This window comes from Nannobrachium achirus, assembly GCF_963921795.1.
Source record: "Nannobrachium achirus genome assembly, chromosome: 16".
NCBI lineage: Eukaryota > Metazoa > Chordata > Actinopteri > Myctophiformes > Myctophidae > Nannobrachium > Nannobrachium achirus.
Window position 1 is genome coordinate 47,182,503 of NC_137823.1, and position 26,086 is coordinate 47,208,588.

The following is a 26,086-nucleotide window of genomic DNA, read 5'->3' on the forward strand; positions in this document are numbered from 1 at the left end:
TTTTCACATTGCTCTACAATGTTGGATTGTTTGCTGGGCAGGGTGAAAGATGCAAACATCTTAAGTGCCAATGTCACGACTCTAGCAGCAGCTTCCAAAAGGACTTTGTCTTTGGAGCAGGCCTTGATAACTCAGCACTCATTAGGAACCATAATACTTATGATTGACCTGGTTTAAACTGGAGTTGCTGCTAATATTTCTCCATTGGTTGTAAAATTACAAAGTACAACACCCCAGAATGAGAATATTAAAATATGACACCCTCTTCAACAAAAGGGTTAGGGTTAGATGTAAATTAACAACTGTTCATCTGGTAATGGTATCAATTGTACATTTAATATAATATATGTAAAATAGACTGCCAAGATTATAAAGTATTTTTATCTGAGTTAAACAATGACCCCAATTTAAACAAGCCCCAAAGCTTTTTTGAGGTGTCGATCCTTTTAGTTGACCGTGTACCAGTGAACTGTACTGTCATGAAACTGTACCTTTTCCTATGCATATAAATATAGTCAAACTATTGTCCATTTTATATAAAATCACTTACTCTAGTTATTAACATATCAAAATCTCAACAAATGGGCCTTTACATAGGGCATATAACTTATATAACTTAAATTTTAAGTTGGCTAATTGGGGACTCAAACATTAGTGTGAAATATTGCGAATAAATAATAATTATGCATTTCTTTTTTAATTATCTTTAAACCCAGTGAGTGCACATTTTCACCTTCACAAACCCGTGGTTTTACTGTATGTTGCACTGCATCGGCCAGTTTGATAACTCGGTCCATGCATAGCCTTTCTAAACCCTTTGCCTTTGTCCCTCCACTTGGGAGGGTAGAGTGGACTTTGAGACTTTAAAGTACTGCCTGTGCCTTCCAGTCCCTCTGCAGGAGCCCACATGGGGGTATAAAAGTCCCATACGAAGACCAAAGGCCTCAGTCTCGTCGGAGTACTCGCCAACCACAAAGGAGAGAGCTTCAAAGAACCCATCATGGGGGATTCAAAGCTCTGCCTGCTCTTGCTCCTAAGCACTTTTGCTTTTGCTTGTGAGTACATCTTAATTTCTTTGCTGCCGAGTTTATTTAGGTTATTTATGTGTGTTTCGTTTAACCTAAGAGTAGTGAGATTGTCGATTGAGGAATATAAAGAAATCTGATATTTGATATAAATCTGATATTCTTTATTCTGATATTATCATAATTGCTACAGAGAATTTGTTCAGTATCAGGGGTTTCCTTGTCTCTCTAACAATTTAGTACACTGAAAAAATAAATTTCAGGCTCAGATACCAATTTAATCTAATCAGGAAAGAGATAACTCATACAGTTTACACAGAATAAACGAATGAAATCTGAAGATATGACGCAAAGATCTGAGCAGAGCAAATTGGAATTGGAACAATATAACATTGAAGTTGATAAATGGGCATAGGCCTACTCTCCTTACTGGATGAAATTGGTAAACTGACTGAAATTGTATTTTCTGTTTATTAAAGAGCTGGAGAGACAGGGAGAGCCCTGTTAATAAATAAACACTTTATAGAAATGACTATTAGCAGAATATAAGTTTTTACTTTTTAACAACAAATTATTACATTCCAAACTATTCTTTGTAGTCTTGAACAATAGTTTTACATTTCTTTGTCAAATGACATGTTGACCGAAATGTTATTAAATATTACAAGTGAGAGGAAATGTCTCCTATCTTAGAATAAAGGTTATTAAATGCCAGTGACGTTCATTATAATTTTGTTTCCTGGATAATACTGAATACGTTTCATTATCTTTTACAGTTGCGCAAGAAGAAGAAGAGCCAACATGTTTGTGTAAGTTACAAAAGTCAATATTTACTTATGCATCACATGTTGTTTGTCAGTCAGGTTCTATTCCTTGTCAAAAAGACAGGTAAAATACATTGTAATTTTTATCACATAGTTGACTTTAATAAGATTAGCTTCTGGCTTTGTGGTCCAATAATTTATGGGACAGATGTAATCACTTCTAGACCCCTTACTGGTGTTTGTTTTTCTATTCTAGTGGCAAAAAGGTACAAGACTCTGCACAAGTATGAATACCTATATGAAGCTGAGTCCTTGAATTCCATCAACGGTGCCTCAACGATGGCAAATGGACCCAAGGGCTCTTGCAAGGTACAAGCTAAGATGACAGATTGACCGTGACCAATGCCAATAATCAAAAAATAAAAATGTATTATTGCCAAAACAGGTCCATATATGGGCATATCGGTCGGATCAGTGGTTCTGGATAAGAAGATCTCCATAGGGTGTGCCAAATGTAGTTCTAAGAGCGGCCATTTCTTGGGTAAACACAGCCTTACACAGGTGTTCTGATTAGACTATAGCATTAGTTCTATGCAATCAAATAATTGAAACACCTGTGTTTTGACCCAAGAAATGGCCGCTAAGGACTACAATGACACACTATATATGACATATTTTATGCCCATATTTGGAGATCCCTGATGTCAATTGTATACTTCACAAATTTTCCAAAATAGCGAAAACAGCTGATCTATAAGCTCACAATATGTCGCTTTGCAACCAGTTGTGTGCTTGCAAATCAGGTATTTTAGAGCTATCACTGAAATCGTTTGAAAATATATGTCTGAACATTTTCCAATATCTTTAAACGTTTTATCTTTTTTCCACTAAATGTGTGTCACATCATGACCCATTGAAAAGTTGAGAAAATGTATGTACAGTATGAAAATTTTTCAACATTTTTGAACTCAACTAAATGCCCCAAATATGCACACCAGGTTAAAAGTGATTAAAAGAGCGTGGTCACACTCACATGTGGAATTAGTTATGGAAATATGACAATTATTGTTAATTCATCCAGCTGTCTTTACAACAACTAAAACAATTTTTAGATTCTGATAATTATCCTAAAATAATTGAAGTTAGCTTAAATAATTGGATAAGGCGATCATTGTGACAGGCCCATCGAAATTCCTTTTCTAACATTTTGCCTTCTGTCTTACAGGTCGAGATTGAAGTGCCTCAGAGTTGCAGCTTTGTCATCCGCACCAGGGAATGTACCCTGAGCGAGGTGGACAGCAATTTTGAGGGGGACACCCCTGTCTTTAGACCTGCAGCTGGCTCTGAAGCCTTTGCTGTTGAAATGGAGAAGTAAGCACTGTCAGAATCACTGAAATCAATCCATCTCATTATTATGCGATTTACAAGGCTCATACTGTACATTCATATAAAAACAAAACAAAAAAACAAACATTAAAACATTATTCATAACTTGAAATGTGAAAAATCCCACTCTATGCGGCTTTCCTTAGATATCCTCTGAAGGTTGTGGTTGAGGGAGAGTACGATGTCAAACTGTACCCTGAGGAGGGTGAGACAACGACCATCTTGAACATCAAGAGAGGAATCATCTCTGCCCTGGCCGTGCCTCTGCTGGAGGAGGAAAAGAACAAGAACATGGTACATTAAACTGCTCTTTAATTTACTTACACTGCAGACATCCACGAGTGATTTTTGTATTCCCCAGTAAAGTATGTAACTGATGAAAATGTGAATTATGAAATTGGAGGAAAAGGATAAACTTGTGATGAATATGAATGGTGATTTCTCTTCCAAATTCAGCCAACCATCCATGGCAAATGCAGGACCTCCTACTCTGTCGACGCAAGAGAGGACATCGCTACTGACATCAGCCTCACCAGGGATCTGTCCAAATGTGACAAGTTTGTCCCCATGAGAGACCAGACCAGCCCCCTGGCTCTGATCTCTGGCATGGTGAGACATCCAAATGATAATGTCTAATAATGCGAAATCATCATTTAGCATTATTATCAACAAACAGACAAATAACAAACAACTGTCTACTTGCAGCACTACCCTCTTGCCCAGCTGGTCAGGAGCTCCCAGACCTGCAACTACAAGTTTGACAATGAGAACATGCACATGATCTCTGGTGCCTGCACTGAGAACCACATCCTGATTCCTTTCTCTCACAAGTAAGTCAAAACGTCAAAACTCTTATCTTGTAATATATTTGATTCTATGAAGTCATAAGGGGATTTTATAAGATATTTGACCAATCTGCGAAGTAAATCGTTACCAAGAAACTTCTTCACCAATGTGTTTCTAAAGGTGTGTAATAATATGTACTAAAAGGTTGAAATTCAACTCCCGGGGGAAACCTCATAAAAAAACTTTTTTGTCCCATTAATTTACTATACAGGAAACAATACAAAAAATAACTATGCTTTAAGTAGCATGTGAGAGGTCAAACTAGGGGTTTTTCATGATGCTGAATCCATTGCAAGCATTTGTTTTGCATGAAAAACATTCCTTGGGCTAAAAACGGACCCACAAAACGATGGTTTTGTGATGAATCATCACTTTTCACCGTTTTGTAGCCCACAGAATGTTTTTTGTGCAAAATAAATGCTTGCAATGGATTCAGCATCATGAAAAAAAACCCTAGTTTGACCCCTCACATGCTACTTAAAGCATATTTATTGTTTGTATTGTTTTCCTGTATAGTAAAGTTAATGGGACACAAACACAAATCATTTTTTTATGAGGTTTCACCCGGGAGTTGAATTTCAACCTTTTAGTACATATTATTACACACCTTTAGAAACACATTGGTGAAGAAATTTCTTGGTAACGATTTACTTTGCAGATTTTCTTATGTTCCCCTTACTAATTGTATATCTATTTTGTATTAACCAAAATGTTGTCTGCCCATAGGGGTCAGTATGGTGTTACCAATGTTGGCAAGCAGTCACTGACTTTGCTGGAGGTTGCTGCTCACAATGACAGAGTCTTTGACTTCAGTAAGGAGCTCTTTGTATTTGTCATTTTCTTTCATCCGAGCATGTTTTTATATTGTCATTGACAATACCATTTTAACTGTTTACTCTGCTTATTTTAGATGCAGCCAATGTCAAGGGTCTGAACATGGAGACTCCTACTGACAAGAATGTTATCCAGGATAAGGAGGCTGGTCTGGCTCTCCTGGGAGAACTGGCTAATCTGCCTGAGAACGAGGGCGAGAGGAGGGCACACCTCTTCCAGAAGCTGGTGAACATGGTCCGTGGAATGAAGACCGAGATCCTGACCTCTGCCGTTCCCGAGGCTCTTGAGGTGTCCCCTGCTCTGACCTACCAGGTTCTGGCCCAGTGCGGAACCCCTGAGTGTAGCAGTGCCATCATGCAGATCCTGAGGACCTTTGACAGTTCCTCTCTTGAGGTTGATGCCACCGTCTTTGCTTTGGGACTGGTGTCCAACCCCTCTCCCCTCCTGATCAATGACATGCTGGAGATGGCTCAGTACAAGCCCAGCAAGCCCATCATGTATGCCCTCAGCAACATTGTCAAGAGGTGAGTAAACATTATTCCTACATGTAGAGCCTATGTGTGTGTGACCTTTATTCTTTATATGGTATTTTTATTTTATTTTGTTTATCCTTAATGCCTTTGTATGCCTTACATAAATCACTCATGAAATTAACTATAACAAACATTTCCTTTGCCCTATAAGGTTCTACAAGGCTGAAGGTACACTTATCCCTGAGATTTACAATGTTGCCGAGTTCATGGCTACCATGCTGGGTGACTGCAGTGGAGACAAGGACACCACGTTCATGACTTTGAGGGTGAGTATGTTATTCTGAAATCTTGGAAATATAAGAAATGTAAAAGTTGGAAAGAATAAATATAACAATAGACTGGTGTGACTTTAGGTCATTGGAAACATGGGTGCAGCCATGGGCGCTGCCAGCCCTGCCCTGAAGAGTGGTGTGATCCAGTGTGTGAACCAGCCTGCTGCATCACCCGCTGTTCAGCAAGCTGCCATCCAGGCCTTCAGGCTGACCCCTGTCCCAGAGGAGGCAAGTCTTTTTTTGTTACTTCTTAGATATTAAGATAAACTATCCAGAAAGTGATTGCTTTGTTTGTTTTTATCTTAATGATGGATGTATTTCTCTGTCACAGGGCAGAGAGGTTCTCATGCAGGTTCTTCTGGACAGTGCCAGCCCCCTGCAGAAGCGCGTTGCTGCCTACCTGGTGCTGATGAAAGACCCCCAGCCAAGCGAACTCGCCCAGCTGGCTGCTGCCCTGCCTAATGAACCTGACCAGCAAGCCAAGAGCTTTGTCATCTCCCACGTTACCAACATCTTGTCTTCAACTGAGCCAGAGACCCAGGCGTAAGTGAAGAATGTAAAAAAAGTAACACAAATTATAGGTATAGATTATTGAAGTAATAATATGGTCAATACTCATACTGTAACTCTTCACTGCATTTTTTGTAATAACTACCTGTGTTTCATATAGGCTCAGAGAGAAGATTCTCGATGCCCTGCAGGGCAATGAGATCGGAACTGTCATGGACCCAACCAAGTTCTCCCGCAACTACAAGGCTGGATCTGTGGAAGGCAACATGATCTTTGAGGGTGCCAGCTATCTGCCCAAGGAGGTCATGCTTGAGATGACCCTGAAGGCCTTCGGCTTTGACATCGACATGATGGAGGTAAAGCCATTTTTTTTCTTTAGTCAGAAAACAGACTTGCAGGTGTTTTTCGCAGAGATAACAACAATTTCAATTTTCTTCATTACCATAAGATCGGCATGGAGGGGAAAGGACTTGAGCCAACTGTGGAAGCCCTGTTTGGAGAGAACGGATTCTTCCCTGACACCACTCTGAGGACAATTTACTTCATCTCCGACAACATGCCATCCGGCTTCAGGGAAATCCTGAAGAACATGCTGCCAACTCTGAGGAATGATAGGAAGAAGAGAGAGGTATTCAGTGATACGTTTTGTTGTGCTTTTGTTAATTATTTGAAAATGCTTGGACAAATGTGAGCATTATGTCGAATATTTTACTAAGACAAGTGTGGTTATCAACAGGCTTCAAAGAGCCTGCTGATGGAAATTGGACGTAACTTCAATAAACTGGTGAGAGATCTATCGGCCCAAGAGTCTCCTGAGGCAATGGTTTACCTGAGACTGCTAGGCAACGAGCTGGGATACCTCAGGACCAATGACATGGAGGAGATGGCCTACTCTGCTGCCATGATGATTGACCGCATGCTCAAAATGTTCCCCATGGACGTGAGTATGAGCGCACAGACAAAACACTGCTTACTCACACATTTCATTAGCAGACAACATTATCAAATGTTTGTGAAAATTACATTTGTTAGCGTTTGTATCACTTGCTTGTGCATACTTGTGTGTATCTTTCATCCACCATAGGTTATGAAGGGACTGATGACTAAAGCCGACAACAAAATCTTCGCCCACTACATCTTCATGGACAATGAGTTCTTCCTGCCCACTGCTACTGGTGTGCCTCTGAGGATCGCCCTGTCTGGTACCTTCACTCCTGGTATCAAGGGTGGACTCAACATTGCTCGCGACATGGTAAAATCTACTTCTAATTTTCACAAAGATGCAAAATGTTGAAATGTTCCACTCCATTTGGTATCTCTCCCTTATCTCATCCACTGTTTCCCCATAGAGCGAGATTGCCTTCATGCCCTCTGCTGGCGTTGAGTTTGTGACTCAGATCGGCTCTTTCATTCCCGAGTACGTCAACTCTGGACTGGAGATGCAAACCAACCTCTTCCATGAGAGCGGACTGAGCGCCAAGATCTCTATGGCAAGCGACCAAATCAAGCTCACCATCCCTGCACCTAAGAACCCCACCAAGCTCATCAGCATTACGTAAGCTCGGAAGCACTTCTCAAATACATATCTAATGGGTTGAATATCTGTAATGGAATTTATTTTAATTTTCCTCCATTTCACTTGCAGCAATAAACTAGTGGCAGTGATTGGCACGGAGACACACACCATCCCCCCTAGAGTTCAGGAGAAGGTTGATAACAGCGAGTGCACTCCCTTCTTCACTGGGATGACCTACTGCACTGCCCTGTTGTACACTGATGCTTACAATGAGGCGACAGCCCCCTACTTCCCCTTCACTGGAGACAGCAAGTAAGTGCAAAACCATCTAAACCAGTGGCTCTCAAGGTGGGGTCCGGGAACCCCTAGGCGTTCCCCAGCAAAATTATTGAAAGTGGTCCATTTAGTTTAATTTGTACATTGTGAGAGTTAAGTTTGGATTTTACAGTGTAACGATTTACACTGGATCCCAGCGATAAAATAAATCTTATTAAATGGGGGTCCATGGCCTAATGCATATCAAACTGGGGGTTTCAAATAAAGTCACTGTTATAAAACACACCTTTGAAACTTGAACTAGCAAGGGTATTAAAATGCATTTAAAAACATTTATGAAATTGATGAAAATGAACTGATTTACCAGGTTTATTGTGGAGCTCCGCCCCACTGGTGAAGTCACTGAATACACTGCCGCCATTGCCTATGAACTTCTCAAGGAGGGTGAAGAGGGCCGTCAGAAGGTTGACTCTGTGAAGATGATCCTGAGGGCTGAGGGTAAACCAGATTATTTTAAGGAACATTTAAACTTGGTCGCCTGACAGTATCACTCGACGACAGTGATGTATTTTCAATTGCTTCTTTTAATTTCTATCATCAAATTTTAACTTTAATTTAGCTCGATTATATATACTGTCGCACAGCAAAGAAATTTGATCTACAAGCTCACAGCGATGCTATGCCTTGTGAGTTTGTAGTTTGGCCATATTTTGGGGACTGCCCATAAGTCCTACATCTCATCAGTCCGAATTTAGTTAGTTAGGTTTTAGGGTTAGGTTTAGGCATATTTTTACTGAGGTTAGGGTTTGGGTTAGGTTTAGGCATAGTTTTACTGAGGTTAGGTTTAGGTTTAGGTATAGTGTTTTTCACGAGGTTAACATCACCGGATTCTGACGAATGGGATGTAGGAACAATGAGATTTCGAACCAATGCCATGGCACCGCTATTTTTGCCTATAACGATATGCCCAAAATAGGGACACCAGTTACAGTAGAAAGTGGTTAAATTAGCTGTTAATTTGTAGAGGAAAGTAATTTTGCATACCTACTAGGACAGGTGCATCGGAGCAGGACCAACAGCAAAGAAATATATATATATTAGCTGTTATACCATCAAAAAACTGAATGGATCTTGTGGAGACTCTAAATTGTATTTTTTAAATCAACAGGGGAAGACCAGAGGACTGAGGCCGTAGTTACTGTGAAGTACAACAGGAAGAAGCATGTCCTCACCACTGACCTCCAGATCCCTGACTTTGACGTGGACGCTGGATTCAGGCTGGGTGTTGTCGACGGCAACACCAAGGGCAAGGGAACTCACTCCATCTCCCTCGACCTGATCAACAACAATGTCCCCCAGCTCTCCCTGGTTGGCCGTGCCAAGTAAGAAATCAAACAAATCCACATCCACAAGAAATCTAAATAAGTACTACCATCTATCTCATTCAAGAAAAGAAAGTGAATACCATTTTAGAAGCACTAATGGCTTTCCTCCTCACAGGATGGCTGCTATGAAGGATGCTATGCTGCAGCTCCAGCTTCTTGTCCCCTTCTTCGACCTTGATTCCTCCATTACAGCCAACCTTAAGCGTGGCGACGACTTCGAAGTTGAGCTCCAGAGTAACATCAAACTTCCAGTGATGACCTCTGAGCAGAAAATTGCACTGAAATATGGTAACATACAAAGTATTTAATCTTTTCACGGTTAAAACATTTGTGGCTTGTCATTTAACCACTTAATCCCAATAACTCAATTGTAAGTCAAATAGCGGTAATAGCTGATCTACAAGCTCACAACGTGTCGCAACATGTTGTGATCTTGTAGAGCGGCAATTTTTGCAGAATGCTCGTCTATTATGACTATGGCTATTATGACTGAATAGAGATGCTAGGGTTATGCCACAACGTTTTGCTCTGATGAGCTTTTTCAGATAATGTTTATGAAATAAATCTGTCAGTCATACTTTTTCTCTCAAAATTGCTCACTCCACTGCACCGCAAATTAAACATTTTTCATATTTTTTATTATAGATGGCAGCAAGATAGAGGCAGAGGTTAAGTCTGACACAGACTCCAAGATCTTGGAACATCTTCCTCAACGCGACATTATTGAAAAATACGCCAATGATCTTCTTGACATGCAAGTGGGAGAGACTGACATGAAAGTCCGTCACATACTCACCAAATCCGTGGAGGTATGTATTATTATTTTAATTAGTATTATTATTATTATAATTTTCATCATCTAAACCAACAGATTCCCCTTTGAAAATGCAAACAAATATAAAAAATGTATTTGTTCCCCAGGTAGCAAATAACTACATGGAGAAGTTTGCAGCTGATATTCCTTACATTCAGAACTTCAGAGTCCCTGATATGCCTGAGATTTCACTGCCAGAGAAACTGTTCCTGAATGCGTAAGTATTTAAATTTACAGTAACTGCAGGAGCTATCAATAAGTACTTTCGGGATTTTCTTTCCTTTTCTTATTAAAAGGCTATAATTAAGGCAATTTCCATTTTCTTTTCTTCAGTGAAGCAAAGGTGGCCTACTACTTCAACGATGAGCACTTCACCATTGTCGTCCCCATCCCAATGGGAGGAAAGTCAACAGAGGAGCTAAACTTCCCACCTGCCTTGACCACCCCACACATGCTTCTGCCTGGGTTTGGACTAGAGATTGTCTCCATGGAGATTCCCATCCCTGAGCTATTTGTTCCTGAGAGCATGACACTATCTGTGCCTCTTTTTGGTAAAGCTGAGGTTTTGGCTGTGGTGAAGTGTAACCTCTATGACTTGGAGATCTCAGCAGCTGCGGGAAAAGATGTTGTGGAGACACCTAGCTACTCAGCCAAGTTCGATATGACTGGAACATCCCCACTGGATATCCTTTCCTTCAAGATTGAAGGTATATTGTTACTAGCAGAAAGTGCATTTTTTGCTGATACAATCAGATCAAATTAGCATTTATCATACAGATGTTGGAATATAGAATTACATGTGACCAAGTAATTTTAGAAAATTAAAGTTTAGGTATAGAGAATTAAAGTTTAGGTTTAGGCTATCAATTAAGTTGTATTCTTCTATTTTCACACAGGCTCTGGATTGCTGGCCAGCTCTGATTCTGCTAAGGCAGAATTGAAAGGCTCTTTGGTCCATAAGTTCCTTGAAGCCAGTGTTAACGTCATTGAAGATGTAACCATCACAGACAAAATCAGTGTAAAATCTAGCAGCAAGATTGAAGCAAATAGTCCCCTTGGACTCAATATTGCACTTCAGCACACTGGCATGGTTGACTTCAAATTTGAAGAAATCTCTGTTGATAGCAACCTTGAGGGAACAGTCAAAGCAGGGCCCATCTATGGCAACACCATCTGTACCCAGTCTTTTGCCATTTTCCCATTCAGACCAGAAGCAAAGATTGATTCTTCTCTAAAGATTGACTCCACCATTCTTCAGGCTCAAAACACAATTGCAGCCACATTTGCCAATGGTGAGCTCAGTGTTGTGTCAAACACTAATGCTTTTGAGGACATCCTGACCCAAGCTGCAGAGCTTTCCTTCAAGGAAAACAAACTGGCCCTGAAATGCGATACCAGTAGCATACTTATCCTTGGCATGAAGGTTCGTAACCTGGCTGAGGCCTCTGCTGGTGCCGGTGAAGTCATCATCAAGATGGAAACCAATGCTGAGCACTCTGAAAACCGCATCTACTCCTTGCTTACTGCCAATCTTGATGTCAATGGCCTGGCTCTAAACAGTGATGCCACTGTGAAATTCCTTGAGAACGAGGCTGTTCACAAAGCTACTTTGACAATGAACAAGGATGGTTTGGCCACAAGTGGATCAACCACACTCCAGAGCCCCCTGAATGTGCAGAACACCTTCAGTGCTGAGCTTGATGCATCCAAGGCTATGTTGTCCATTAACAACAAGGCTGCACTGCTTGACATCAAGGTTGATAACGCCAACACTCTGACCATGACTCTCTCTAGCCTTGACTTCAACACCAAGGCTGAGGCCATCGTCAGTGAGTATGCCACTTATACACATGACATCACCATTGACCTGAAGCCCTACACCGCTTCTGCAAATGTGAAAAACAACCTGAAACTGCTGGCAGCCGACATCATCAATGAGGCTCAGTTGAAGGCAGAGCTTTACAAGATGGACCTGACTGGAAGCCTGAAAGCCACCTATGGTGAAGAGGAGATCAAGCACACTTATGAGATCAATTATGCTGATGTGACTGCCAATGCTAAGTGCAGCACTACTGGAAAGGTCTTTGGATCCCACATGAGCCAGAACACCGAACTTGAAGTTGTTGGTCTTGCTGCCAGGATCACCAATGATGCCCGCTTCAACTCTCAGCCCATGCGCTACGATCACGCCATCCGCACTAGCATCATTCCTTTCGACTTCAACCTTGATGCCATGTTCAATGCTGATGGTGACCTGACCCTGTATGGCAAGCAGAGTGGCCAGCTCTATGGCAAATTCCTTCTTAGGGCACAGCCCCTGGCTCTTGCCACCTCACATGAATGCAGAGCCTCACTGACCCAGCAGCTGAACAATGGATTGTCCCTTGAGACCACTGTTGACAACAAGATGGACACTGTTCTGTCTGTCGAGGAACAAAAGGTTAGTCTTAGGATGAAGTCCAAAATGAATGACCATACCTTCAATCAGGACATGAGTGTTTACAACACCGCTGAGAAAATGGGAATGGAGGTTTCAAGCACCATCTTCACAAATATGCTCAACATTGACTCAGCAGATAATCAGGAATTCACAATTGCTAGCTTCCTGAAGTATGATAAGAACACAAACAGTCGTATGATTCAGCTCCCTCTATTTGAAAATGTGCCTGCCCTCCTGGAAAGCATTAAGGTTGCTATTGTGAACATTGCAGAGGTCTTGCAGAACTATATTAATGATGAGCAAGTTAGGGCTAGGCTTGAGGCACTTCCACAGCAAGTTAATGACTTTATTGTTCAACTCAATATTGAAGACAAAGCCAGTCAGCTGAAACAATACCTAACAGACTTTACCCAAGGATATGCTCTCACTGCTGAAGAACTGGAAGCCTATCTGTTGAAAGTGAAAGTTGCTGTTGAGAAACTGCTGGAAGATATCACCATTTGCATCCAAGGCTATGTTGATATGGTAAGGGATATGATTGCTGATGGCACCTTTGCTGAAACTGTTACTCAGAAGATCTCTGAAGTCCTCAATGCCATCAATGAGGATTATAATATCAAGAACATGATTATTGCTGTGATTGATACCATAAGAGGGCTGATCAAGCAGATTGACCTGGAAAGCCTAAAGGACAGCAGCCTTGCTTTTCTACATGATATTGATGCCAACTTGCCAGCTAAAGTTGAGATGTTTTTGAATTACTTGAAGGAGGTCATTGAGAGCTTTGACTTGTCCGCATTTGTTGAAAACGTGAAGAGCTACATTTCATCAATGAACTTGGAAGCTTACATCAAGGACCTAATGGCTAAGATTCCCACAGACTTTGTCAGCAAATCCCTTGAGTTTGTTCAGGAAATGATCCAGGATCTTGACATCCTTGAAAAGTTTAACACATTCAGTGCTAAACTGAGAGAATTGTTGGCCAAGTTTGAGGTTGATAAAAGAATTGAGGTCATTCTGGAGAGCTTTGTGGAACTAATCAAACAGTTCAAAATTGATGACACCATCCAAGCCGTAGCTAGCAAACTGAAGGAAATTGACATCCCTGCCAAGGTTATGCAAGTCGTGGACGGAACTGTCAGCTACTTGAAAACAACTGAGATTAAGCAGATGATTGAGGATCTGAGTGTGTATATTGACACTATTGTCCAGAGCGTGAAGTCATTGGATTATAATGCCTTTGTGGATCAGGCCAATCAAATTATTGCAGAGTACACTGCCTCTGTGAATGAGCTGATCAGAGCACTTGAAATCCCTCAGAAACTTGAGGCCACAAGAGATTTTGTCAATTCCATTTTCTCAGCTATGAAGAGCTTCTTCGACCAACTAAGAGAAATCAAAGTTGCAGAGATGATCAACACGGTGAAGGAAATAGTTGACCATACCATACTTAATGACCTGAAGGGATTCGTTGAAAATCTGAGAGTTACTGAAATTGATGTCAAAGCTGCAATTGCCCCATATCTGCAACTGGCAAGCAAATATTACACCAAGCTTGTCACCTGCATCACAGATATGTTCACCAATGTGGTTGAAGTAATCCAGAAGGTGATTCCTGAACAAAAGATCATTGAAGAGATTAAGCAGATCCTTGAGGGGCTCATCACTGGATTGAAGACAGCAGAGCTGGACATTCCATTATTCACCTTCCCTCTCACTGACTTAGTCATACCTTCAATGAAGATCAGAATGGACAGCCTTCAGGAGTTTGAAATCCCAACACAACTGGATATCCCAGAGTTTACCATTTTGGGCTTCCACACTGTGCCAGCTTTCACCATTTCCTTTGAGGACATTAAGCAGAGAATCGTTGAATTAATTGATTTCATTGTCAACTTTGAGATCAAGATGATTGATATGGAGGCTTTCTTTGGAGACCTTACGTTGAACTACCTTCCTCCTATGCCTGAGATAACCTTGCCTGAGTTTGCCCTTTCAGATATCTACCTCCCTACCATCCCCCAGGTCCCTGTTGAGAAGCTTGTTGAGACACTTCAGATACCTGATTTTAAGCTGCCAACTATCCCTACTGAAATTATGATCCCCAGTTTTGGCAAGCTGTATGGTGAGATCAAATTAATCACTCCCATCTACACCTTCAAGACAACTGCTGAGTTCCAAAACTCTACTGAAAATGAAATGACACCTCAATTCACTGGATTCCTGACTTCAAGGACCACATCTCCTACTTTTGAGATGCTTACTTACAATCTGGATGCTACAGCTCGCATTGCCATCCCCAAGTTGAACCGTGTTGTCTTTGCAGAGACCTTGAAGTTTAATAATCCTGCTCTTGGAGTTGAACATCAAGCATCTTTAACCTTCTATGGTCAAGCAGCCCAGGCTCAAGCCAAGACTACAATGAAAGTCATCACTGAACCCTACACTGCTGATATTGCAAACTCAGCATTTATTGCTGTTGGGGATGGAATGACATCCTCTCTGGAAACAACTTACAATCACAGAGTAAACCTCCCTATCATCAGTTTCACTAGTGATGCCACTCTATCCCAGAAAGCTGTTATTCGCCAGGATGGCCTTGTTCTCACCCTAACTGCTGACAATGTAGGTAAAGCCAAATTCAATGATGAGGAGGCCAATCACAAGAGCAACTTGGTTTTCACCCTCAATCCCAGCGAGGCGAAGCTGACTTTCTCAGGTGACACAGACTCTGCCATTCTGAACATGAAACAGCAAATGACTGCTGAATCTGCCTTATTTAGCTACGTCAAGTTCAATGCCCGCTGCGACTCAGAGGGCCCCGCAATTAAGAACAGTGTTATTGTAGCATCAGGACAGGCTAACCTTTATGATATGAAGCTTGAGTTGAAGGCAAACCATGACACAGAGCTGGTTGGTACAGTCAGTGGAGACCTGTCCAATGTGGTCAATGTTGTTATTCGACCTACTGAGGTTGTCTTTGACTTCCAAAACAAGGGAAACACCAGAATGAATGTCCTTGAATCTCTGTCCGCAAAGATTGATCTCCAGAATGATTACTCTGTCATCTTCAAGCCTGACACCCAACAGATCAACACAGTGGCTCTGGCACGTTTCAATCAGTTCAAGGTCTCCTACAACTTCACCGTTGATAACAATGAGAACGAAGCTGGTATCTTTGTCGCTGTAGATAGTGAGGCTAATCTTGACTTCCTGGCTGGCCCCTTCAGCATCCCTGAGTTTGACTTGCCTTTTGTTGACTTCCGCACCCCAGCCATCAGTGACCTGAACTTACACGAGGCCTTCATGTTGGATCAGATCCTGACCACCTCTGAGCAGAATGTTGATGTAGATGCCAAGATTGTGTACCAGAAGAACAAAGGTGCCCCCCTTGTTGATGTGATGGGTCTGATCCAGATTCCCTCTGTGGGTAACCTGATCACAGAGCTGTCCTTTAAGTCTGCCATTATCAACCTGAATCTTAACGCTGGACTGTACAATGAGGATGATCTTGTGTTCCGTCTGGGAGCAACAACCGCCTCTGTGTTTGAGAGCCTAAAGACCAAGCTTGATGGCACCACCAGCCTGACCACCAGAAGAGGAATCAAGCTAGCCAACTCCCTTTCCCTTGAGAACCCCCATATTGAGGGTACCCATGATAGCACCATCAGTCTGATTACTGAGACATTTGAAGCTGGCATCTCTGTAGCTACTGTTGCCAAGATTGCCCTGCCCATCCTCAACCTGGAGGCCAACCAGAACCTGGTTGTAGACACCAAGGACAAGGCAAATGCTGTCTCCACCTTGAAGCTGAAGGGTGATTTCAATATGCCCATAATTAAGGTGGTTGGAGAGGCACAGGCAGAACATAGCCTGAAGTTGGAAGGAACATTTGAATATGCTTCTATGGAGACAACCACCAAAGCAAACATTGAAGGCACAGTGCTTGAGCAGTATGCTCTTTTGGGAATTTTGGACAATGAGGCCACTCTGTACCTCAATGTTGATGGCCTACGTACTACATCCAAAGTAACTGCTGATGCCAAACTCACCAATGGGGAAACCAAAGTCCTCAGCGTGGATGTGAATGAGAACCTGGCTGTTGAGGCCTCCCTCAGTCGTGTGTATGCAGTGCTGAAGTTTGCCCTTAACAACGAAGCAAATGTACTCAACTTTAATACCAAGGGAAGTCATGTTGTCCAGGCAACTATTGATCTTGCCCCAATGTCTTCCTTGACTGCTGATATTGAGATCAATATGTCTCAGCCAAGTGACCTTGGTGACCTCAACCTCTTTGAGAAGGCTATTGTTGACTTGACAGTACCAAAGCAGAAGATCTCTTTCAATGCCAAGGTTGTCACTCCAGTGTACACCACTGACATGGTAGTTGAAGTGGACGGAGAAGCCCCCGTCTTCAAGGTCATTCTTAAGTCATCTGCTACCTCTGCCATTGTCTTCCTGGAGTATGACTTGGATGGTGAGTTTAGCTTCTCCCAGAAATATACTGTATGAACATTATTGAGCATTGTTTTGCAGAATGATTAAATAACATAAATATTCTCTCAATAGCTTCTACCACTGCAAACTTTGAGAATGACGCTCTGAACATGATCAGCAAGGCTGTATTGACTCATACTGACCTGACCTTGGACATCCACCACATTATTTCCCAGGCTCTAAGGTAACATATCTTGTACACCATGTTTCACATGAAATGTATCATAACATACTGTATATAGTTGAAGCTTTAATGTAACTGTTTTATATGTTTGTATTTAAGGAGGAAACGGCAGGTTGATGACAGGTAAATATCAAATACATTATACATTCTTGTTTCCCTGCAAAGTATTATACAATATGTCCATCAGATTGTTTCAAATTGAACAGGTTATGAATACGTTTACAGTGATTTCTCATCTACAATTTCATTACTTTCCAGCATCTCTCGTCACACCCTCAATGTGGACATCATCAGCCCTACTTTCACTGATGTGAACTTCCGCTATGCTGCTCGCAGAGATGGAATCAGTGCATCTATCTCCACCCCATCAACTGGCTTCCTAGGTCTCCAGTTCCAGGCCAGGGTCCCATCTCAGATGAATGCTAGGCTCTATAGCCGTTATGTTGTGAGTATTATTGGTCTTTCTGAATAACACGTTGCCTCCATAGGACAATTAAAGGCAAATCTTTCTGGTATAGAATCTAAAAACAAAATTATTTTATTTTTCCTCTGTCCAATAGTCTGCCCCTGAGGAGGATGTTGATATCCTAGTCATCAGAGCTTCTGCTAAGGAGACAGATAAGATGAACCTTCAGATTGCCTACAACGTGGAAGCACCCAGAGATATGCTCCTTGGACTCAAGGAGAGACTCCCTTCCATTACCTCCACACTGACCACGTTTGCTGACAAGTACCTGATGACATCCCTTGTGGAGGATCTGAAGAGTGCACTCCTGAAATGTGTCGATGAGGCCTATAATGTTCCCATGCACTTTGACGAGCAAATGAGCCAGCTCTCCATCCTCTTCAGAAACACTGTCGTCAAGTACCAGATGGCTGTCCAGGTCGTCCTGGATGCCGCCGTCAAGTTCCTGAGGGAGACCCAGTTCAAACTGCCTGGCTCTGACGAGATGACCACTGTCCCCGAGGTCCTCAAGAAGCTAACCAGCAGCATCGGTGCTATGCTTGAGAAGGCCCTTGAGATTATCTGCGAGAGTGCAGAGGTCTATGGTAACTTTGTACTTGACCAATTCAGCAGTGTTAAAATCAGAATGCCAGTCGGTGACGGAATTACTGTACGTCATATGTACGATGACTTGAAGGTAACTTTGAAGAACATCTATGATGAAGCTGTGGACCTTTTGCAAAAGATGGAGAGCATTGACATGATGCTAGAGAAGCTGGGCGAGACCCTGAAGGCCGTTGTTGAGAAATCACAGGAACTGGTTGACTCTCTTGACTCCACCTACTTGGACGCAATGCTTGTCAATGTCAATGTCCTCTGTATCAACGTTTTCACTGTCATTAAGAATGTCCTGAATGAGATCCCTACACTAAATATGGAGCAGCTGCAGAATGCTGCCGAGTACATTATGGACATGTTCATTGCCGCAATGAACCAGTTCAGCACCACTGTTTCTGATTTTCTGCAGCAGGCTTCTGAGGAGGTCCATGAGTACATGAAAGTTAGCGCTGGAAAGATTGAGATCAACCTTCCCTTCCCCTTCCAGCAGTGAGATGCTTTCACAGACTGAAACCCAAGTCTATACTGTATGAAACACTACCATCTGTCTAAAAACAGCATAGGAAGAAACATGGATGTTTAGTGTTTTAGAATATATTTATAGCTGTCAGTTTAACACAAAGACTGTGTTAAATAGATGTTGTTGTTGTTATTTTAATTTAAATGGCTTATTGTTTACCAACATTGAACTGGAAATGTATTGATTCTCATGCCCTTTTGTTTTTGACTCAGTATTTACTGTAAAGAGAGAAGAGTATCAATAAAGACCATTCAAACCTCTATCACTTGAAATGTCTTGTTTATTATACTACATATATATTATATAATGAATGTCTTATTTTAACAGTGGGAAGATCATTTTCAGATGACTTAGACTTTGCAGCATTGGCTTAACCTTTGAATGTTCAAGGTACAATAGTTTGTAGCAGCCTTATGGGCAGTGAGTTTCTATACTTCAAGCCTCCTATCCAATAATGTGGATAATGATATAATTGAAAATAAGTGGGCTAGATCTTCAATACGCCAAGCCTTACTTATGCGTCAGCAAATACTGTGCTTTCAGTACTTGCACCAGCAATTTTGTTTAAAGAAAACCTTTGAAAAAGGTGCTTCTTAACTTTTCCTGTAAATTTACTGATGGATATGAACAATCTGATTTACATGCCGGTTGACTTTTACCTGCATTGAAAAATAATCACACCGTGTGAAGTGAGCAGTGCTGATGATGACGATATACCCACATGACTTATAGACCTACATGACATCTCATCATGATATTGTTCAATTAGAAAAAGGACATACGGTAATAATACATAATAAGTATTTGATGGGCTGTCCATTTTGCATGGACATACACACACAAATCCAGGGAATTGGAGCAGCTAGCACCGATCAAAAACATGGTGGAATGGATGGAGAATAATGTCAGGAGTGATTTGTGGCAGAAGGTTACCAGTAAGAGTTAAAGGCAAGTTATAGAAGATGGTAGTGAGACCAGCTATGCTGTAGTATGGCTTGAATAAGGTGGCACTGGCTGGCAAATAGACAGGAGGTGTAGCTGCAGGTGGCAGAATTGAAGATGCTACAATTCTCTGTCGGACTGGCCAGACTTAAATGATCTGTGCTGCTAGGCTGAAGTTACCTTGGAGTATACAGTAGGGTATAACTCGGAGGTTGTGGCTGTCTCAGACTCGGGATGTTAAATCTGACCCCAGCATCTCTTTCAGAGTTATGACTGTTTGTGTAACGGAACATCAATTTCCACTGACTAATGTCCAAGGTTTCTAACCTAGCACAGCTAAACAATCCACCCATGTTAAAACAAGGTGGTATACTGCAGTTAGTTAGCTGCATTAGTATATAGTCTGGCCAATCCAGGCTACAAGGTTTCCTCCTGTGCATGGGCTCAACAACAAAGGCAGTGGCAACAATGGACTGAATTGAGACTGCAAGGTAAAACTGCATGTATCCCTGCTGTGGACCATTCTGTCTCTCACTCAAAAATGTTACCATAGATGAGTGTATTGTTGTCTTTACTTTGAAAGCAAGATTGCAGGTTTTAGCATCTAATCTCTCCATCTGGTTTCCAAGCAATCATGCCCCTCACTGTATACATCATGGTCTTGAACAAATAGCTGAAACCATGTCCCACGTCCTAAAGGAGTATTTCACCCCCCAAAAAGTGACGTATTTTCTATTAATTACACACCTCATGAAGCCCTGAATTCATAGGGGAAATTCTTAGTGTTTGTTGCATTCCTGAGCCAATCCTTTGCTGACCCGCAGAGTCTCCTATTGACCGATAACCAAATGATTGGCTTAGGGATATGACAAAAATAAAGTGCATTCAATAATTCATGGAATGAATAATTGATAGAAGTCCTTTTTTGGGTGAACTACTGCTTTAAATGGCTGCCATACAGTGGTGTAAAGTAACTAAGTACTAAGTACTGTACTTAAAGGTGAAGACCACCCATTTTCAATATTGAACTATGTCATACCTTGGAGGAGTTTGTGGAAATAAAATAAAAAAGTTCTCCCCCTTTGATTGATTTGAGGGTTTGTATTGTAAATCACACCGGTGTGATGTCATCTCCGTGTGATTTACAATACAAACCCCAAAATCAATCCTCCAGTTCTGGGCAACACAGGTATATTAATGACATAGTTCAATATTGAAAATGGGTGGTCTTCCCCTTTAAGTACACTTTTGAGGTAATTTAATACTTACAATTTCCAATACTTTTATTTCTACTCCACTACATCTCATAGGCATTGTAGCCTACATTTACCCCACATAATTTGAAAACTTTAGCTACTTGTCACTTTGCAGATTTAGATTATTATAAAAAATACACATTAACCATTCAGCCCTATATACATTTTGGCCATTTGAAAATAGTCGATCTACAAGCTCACAACCATTATCCTTGGTAAGCTTGTAGATCTGCTATTTTCAAAAGATTTTTGTACATTTGCAAACTTGAAATGGGACAATCTGCGTAATGTGCGTATGAGTAATTTCACTTTTGGTACTTTAAGTAATTTTTGATGCTGATACTTTTGTACTTTTATTCAAGGACATTTTATTTTTAATGGAGTATTTCTACATTGCAGTATTGATACTTTTACAATTACTGTAGGCATGACAGTAGCCTAGTCTACAGTATGGCTACTTGATATCAAAATATATCAAAAGATATCTCTTTTGTTCTTTTTTCAGGTCTTCCATAATGCTGTAAGCATTCTACTGTGAAGCCGAGAATGTTTAGCCTGTGCAATGACGACTGTGTTCTCTAAAATTACGGCTGCTGATGCTGTTGTCATCAATGAAAACCATAGGGAGGTAGTCATTCTCGAGGTTGGCTGTACTTTAGAGGAAACCTTCCTAACCGAAGTGCTAAAATATCAGCTATTTGGGAAGCTGCTCAATTTGAAGGAGGTGGTGTTACCTTTATCCATGATTGATGTCTGCTGTGTGTGCCAAGTATGTCAACTAAATTATAATGTATGTAACAATGTTCTGCTGTCTAGGCACTTTGTTTTCCTATTGTCTGACTGTTTTGGCATTGTTTATGTCCTTTGTACAGGGTGTTCTGTTTATGTGGACATATAAATATTTCAAATGTTTGTGTATAATGGTTTGTTTGTTTGTTTCATTGTGAATCAGATTGGATTTACCTGATAAGAAATGTGCTGTACAAATAAAATGTACTTGAGCTGAGGTACACCGAGAAGAAGAATGTAATAGACACGTTTCTTGTTTACAAACATTGAGACTAAATGCACAATCATGTAATCAATTCCCACCAATCCCCAAACCTGTTGTTTTGGGGAGCGCTGGTTTCATTGGCTCATTTGGCACCGACCTGCGTGCACATCTAGGTTTTTATCAGTGTAACGTGGACCAGAAATGCGTCTATATGAACAAACTGGTTTATATAGCACAAAAAACTGAGGCAGCTGTGCACACACAGGCTTTTATTTTTCCTCCCGATCACCAAAATAAAAACCTGGGTTTCCGAGGCTATGCACACACAATGACACATGCAACTTCACCACATTATATAGTGCGTTTTTTTCTTGTTCAATTATGGGGCTTTTAAGCCGTGACATCATTTTGTAGGCAGAGGAGAACTCTGCCCCCAGAGCATTTTCTGTCCCTCGCTATTTCAACAGATCCGAGACAAAAATAACGACTAAAGTATAATTCTAACACTTTCCTTTCAACAACAAAGAGAAGAAAAATTTGTAAATAGTAAAAATAGTAAAAAGATTCACGGAAACTGGGGGCAGAAATTCTCCTCTGCCTACAAAATGATGTCATACTTAACAGCCCCATAGCTATTCTTTTTCATGTGTCTTTTTTTTTTTTTTAAGATTTGTTTTTGGGCTTTTTATGCCTTTATTGATAGGACAGTAGACTGACAGGAAATGGGGAGAGAGATGGGGAATGACACGCGGCAAAGGCCGTCCGGATCTGGAATCGAACCGGCGACGCCAGCAGGCATCATATCATAGCCTAGTATGTGGTATGCGCCTTGACCACCAGGCCAGCGGGCACCCCTTCATGTGTCTTTTTACTGCAATTAAATGCCTATATTTGACTTCTGTTTACCTGTACATGGGTTGTAACAAATAAAATCTTGAGTGTGGTCTCAAAGCAGTGAAGACAATCTTTTCCACTGTGGTATACAGGACAGGGGGTGACATGGCCATCAAGGTTTAATTCAAAAGATATAACAATGTGCCTGGGGTATTAATCTATGGATTCCAGGGAATACAAGTCAGGTGGGTACTAGGGACATCTGGGCAACCTATTGTTTGGATGACTGGGCATCTGGACGAGTGGGCGTGTGCACTAGGGACATCTGTGCACCAGAGACATGTGGGCACTTGGAAGAGTGGACACCTGGGCTAGTGGGCACCTGGACAACTGGGCACGGGACATGTTGGGAATAGGGACAATGGTAAAATCCCCCCCCCCCCCTTCTCATTTTATAGTGTACTGTTCTATTTTTCCATCTTTTGTATCCTAAATTAGTTTGGGTATTTTACAAATTTCCCAATTCTATTTGGGCAAATACATTTATTTTTTGGTATTTCCTTGATTTGTTCCACTTTTTAACAGTAGGCTACTTTTTTGGCAATTAACTCTTATATTGTACTTTAGACCTTGTTGTGTTTGGGGGCTTAAAGAACAGTGGGTTAAATATCACTTAACGGCAACAAAGCAGCATGTTATGGAAAGTTCAGGTGCCCAGTTGTCCAGGTGCCCACATGTCTCTAGTGCCCAGTTGTCCAGGTACCCACATGTCTCTAGTGCCCAGTTGTCCAGGTGCCCACATGTTCCCAGTGCCTAGTTGTCCAGATGCCCACCTGTCCCTAGTGCCCAGATGGTTTTGGTGCCCAGATATCCCTAGTACGAAGTTGGTTTTGGTGCCCTGTTACCATTCCGAGTACTGCTTGTGAGCACTCTCCAAGAGAAAGGCAGAACTCATAAATAATTAAATGATGTAATAGGGGTGTAACAATAATAGTAACTGCATCGAAAAATCGATTTTAATTTTCAACGATCTATAGGCCTATCGATATGCAAACCACAAAATATTGTATAGTTTGGTTTTGTATCGTATAATTTAACAATGCAGATAATCAGTAATCATTTTGCATTGCAAATAATTGGTTGTATGGAAACTAAGTATTTGTGCCTTATATTTAGCAGAAGTATTAAGAAGAAAAAAGAAGGTCTATCGATAAATGTGTCTTATCTCTGTGTTCATGTCAAGGTGCGGGTTTGTCCATATGTGTTGAAATACAATGTCCATGTATTTGCCACTGTGTATACTTATTTATATCTATAATAATATTTTCTTCCCTTTAAAAAACTGCACGATCGACACCTTTCACGCACATTTAATTTCTTTGCAAAATAGTTACTATATTGATTTTAAATCATACATTCTGGACACTTCTTTCACAAATCAAACGCGAAGCGGATGACGGCAAATATAGCGGCATGGTCATGATGGACCCCCAGAAGGCATTTGACACCGTAGATCATTCTATTCTGATTGAGAAACTAAAAGCCATCGGTCTTGAGAGCGCAGCAGTGAGCTGGATGCAATCTTACCTGGTGGGGAGGGAACAGGTGGTGGAGATTAACGGTACCCTGTCCCCCCCCCTCCCAGTAAGCTGTGGTGTTCCTCAAGGTAGCATACTGGGGCCTCTGTTGTTCCTAATATACGTGAACGACATGGCATCTGCTTGCGACTGCAACCTGTTCCTGTTCGCGGATGACTCGGCTCTGCTAGTCTCGGGCAAGGACCACTTGCAGGTTGAAAAGACACTTAACTCTGAACTAAGCAAGATCTGCACATGGCTTAACGATAACAAAGTATCAATTCACCTGGGAAAAACTGAGTCCATCCTCTTTGGATCAAATCATAACCTCAAAAAAATCGATAACTTCACAATCAAAGTGGGTGACAAGGTCATAACACGAAAAAATGAAATCTCTTAGGATGCATCCTTGAAGCTAATCTTTCCAGCGAAAAGATGACTTCTAAAGTAATAAATAAAATCAACCAACAAACTCGTTTCCTACAGAGGATCGCCCCAATGGTCAATTTCAACACACTGAAGACCATAGCTGGTGCAATAATCCAGCCCCTCTTTGACTACGGAGTTCACGTATGGTATCGTGACGCCCCACAAGCCCTTAAAATTAAACTCCAAACAGCCCAAAATAAACTAATTAGGGTCCTGCTTAACCTTCCCTATCAGACTCACCTCACCGCTACTCACCAGTTAAGAGTGGGGTGGCTCAGAGTAGATGACAGAGTACAGCAACTTGCAATGGGCCTGGTGTACAAGATACACTACACCACTATGATACCCAACTAAGTACCTGTCAAAATACTTTATAAACATTAAGGATGTCCATAATTACAACACCAGAGGCAGCGCTACAGATCACTTCCAACCCAGAGTCAAAATCAAAAAAGGGTCAAACTCGTTTTTCTGCTATACCACCAAAATGTGGAAAGCCTTACCGAAGGCCATAAAGGAGTGTGGATCACTAGCATCCTTTAAAATTGCCCTGAAAACCCACTTACAGGCAGCAGCCGTTCGCAACTGGTAAAAAAAAAACTAACCTAGCCCAACCCTCCCCTCCCCTGCCCCTTCTTTGTATATACTGTTTGTTTTAGACTTACTGTTCTCTTTTTTTGTTTTTCTTTACATATCTACTGCATAGTACTGTGTTCTATGTGTCTGTCATTCAATGTTATATGAGATACTTTAATGGTTTCCAGTGGAAATAAGCTTAGTCTTTTCATGGATCTCCTTTTAGTAGACCTTGTACCAGTGAACTGTACCTTTTCCTATGCAAACTTCTAATAAAGTCTTCAATCAATCAATCAATCAAAAAAAAAAAGTCTCTGCAGTCAACTTTATTTGAATTTTTTTCTGGTGAAACAGAATCTCTGTTCATACACTTTATGAACAGTGAACAGTATTATGACAATCATCATTCATCAACCATGCATTTAAGATTATGGCCATTTTTAAAAGACTGATAGTCAGAAACATATCCAATATTACATACATTCCCGTTGCATCGTCATTATTATTATCACCATAATCTTCTGGAAGAAAAACACAATTAATCATATTGATATAATGTTTCCATTATATATGTATTTTCTTAAAGTTAAAATGTATCGGGGGGGAAAAACAA

General features: G+C 41.1%; 1 protein-coding gene across 1 annotated transcript in view; it reads left to right on the top strand.

Moving 5' to 3' along the window:
* Nucleotides 1–932: 932 nt before the first annotated feature.
* LOC308301082 (uncharacterized protein) overlaps nucleotides 933–26,086 on the top strand; it is a gene marked incomplete at its 3' end in the record, with an annotated part of 44,378 nt that continues 19,224 nt past the window's right edge. The window contains exons 1-29 of the mRNA XM_080744980.1: nucleotides 933–1,055; nucleotides 1,802–1,834; nucleotides 2,046–2,158; nucleotides 3,015–3,160; nucleotides 3,322–3,469; nucleotides 3,632–3,784; nucleotides 3,881–4,005; nucleotides 4,748–4,833; nucleotides 4,932–5,379; nucleotides 5,540–5,654; nucleotides 5,742–5,888; nucleotides 5,992–6,203; nucleotides 6,331–6,526; nucleotides 6,619–6,798; nucleotides 6,907–7,110; nucleotides 7,255–7,422; nucleotides 7,520–7,725; nucleotides 7,816–7,998; nucleotides 8,330–8,460; nucleotides 9,131–9,344; nucleotides 9,463–9,635; nucleotides 9,993–10,156; nucleotides 10,269–10,378; nucleotides 10,495–10,868; nucleotides 11,058–17,078; nucleotides 17,171–17,282; nucleotides 17,382–17,405; nucleotides 17,541–17,727; nucleotides 17,843–18,834. Of these exons, the coding sequence (XP_080601106.1) occupies nucleotides 1,001–1,055; nucleotides 1,802–1,834; nucleotides 2,046–2,158; nucleotides 3,015–3,160; nucleotides 3,322–3,469; nucleotides 3,632–3,784; nucleotides 3,881–4,005; nucleotides 4,748–4,833; nucleotides 4,932–5,379; nucleotides 5,540–5,654; nucleotides 5,742–5,888; nucleotides 5,992–6,203; nucleotides 6,331–6,526; nucleotides 6,619–6,798; nucleotides 6,907–7,110; nucleotides 7,255–7,422; nucleotides 7,520–7,725; nucleotides 7,816–7,998; nucleotides 8,330–8,460; nucleotides 9,131–9,344; nucleotides 9,463–9,635; nucleotides 9,993–10,156; nucleotides 10,269–10,378; nucleotides 10,495–10,868; nucleotides 11,058–17,078; nucleotides 17,171–17,282; nucleotides 17,382–17,405; nucleotides 17,541–17,727; nucleotides 17,843–18,834 (11,420 nt within the window). The 5' untranslated portion in view covers nucleotides 933–1,000. The remainder of the gene's footprint in view (nucleotides 1,056–1,801; nucleotides 1,835–2,045; nucleotides 2,159–3,014; nucleotides 3,161–3,321; nucleotides 3,470–3,631; nucleotides 3,785–3,880; nucleotides 4,006–4,747; nucleotides 4,834–4,931; nucleotides 5,380–5,539; nucleotides 5,655–5,741; nucleotides 5,889–5,991; nucleotides 6,204–6,330; nucleotides 6,527–6,618; nucleotides 6,799–6,906; nucleotides 7,111–7,254; nucleotides 7,423–7,519; nucleotides 7,726–7,815; nucleotides 7,999–8,329; nucleotides 8,461–9,130; nucleotides 9,345–9,462; nucleotides 9,636–9,992; nucleotides 10,157–10,268; nucleotides 10,379–10,494; nucleotides 10,869–11,057; nucleotides 17,079–17,170; nucleotides 17,283–17,381; nucleotides 17,406–17,540; nucleotides 17,728–17,842; nucleotides 18,835–26,086) is intronic.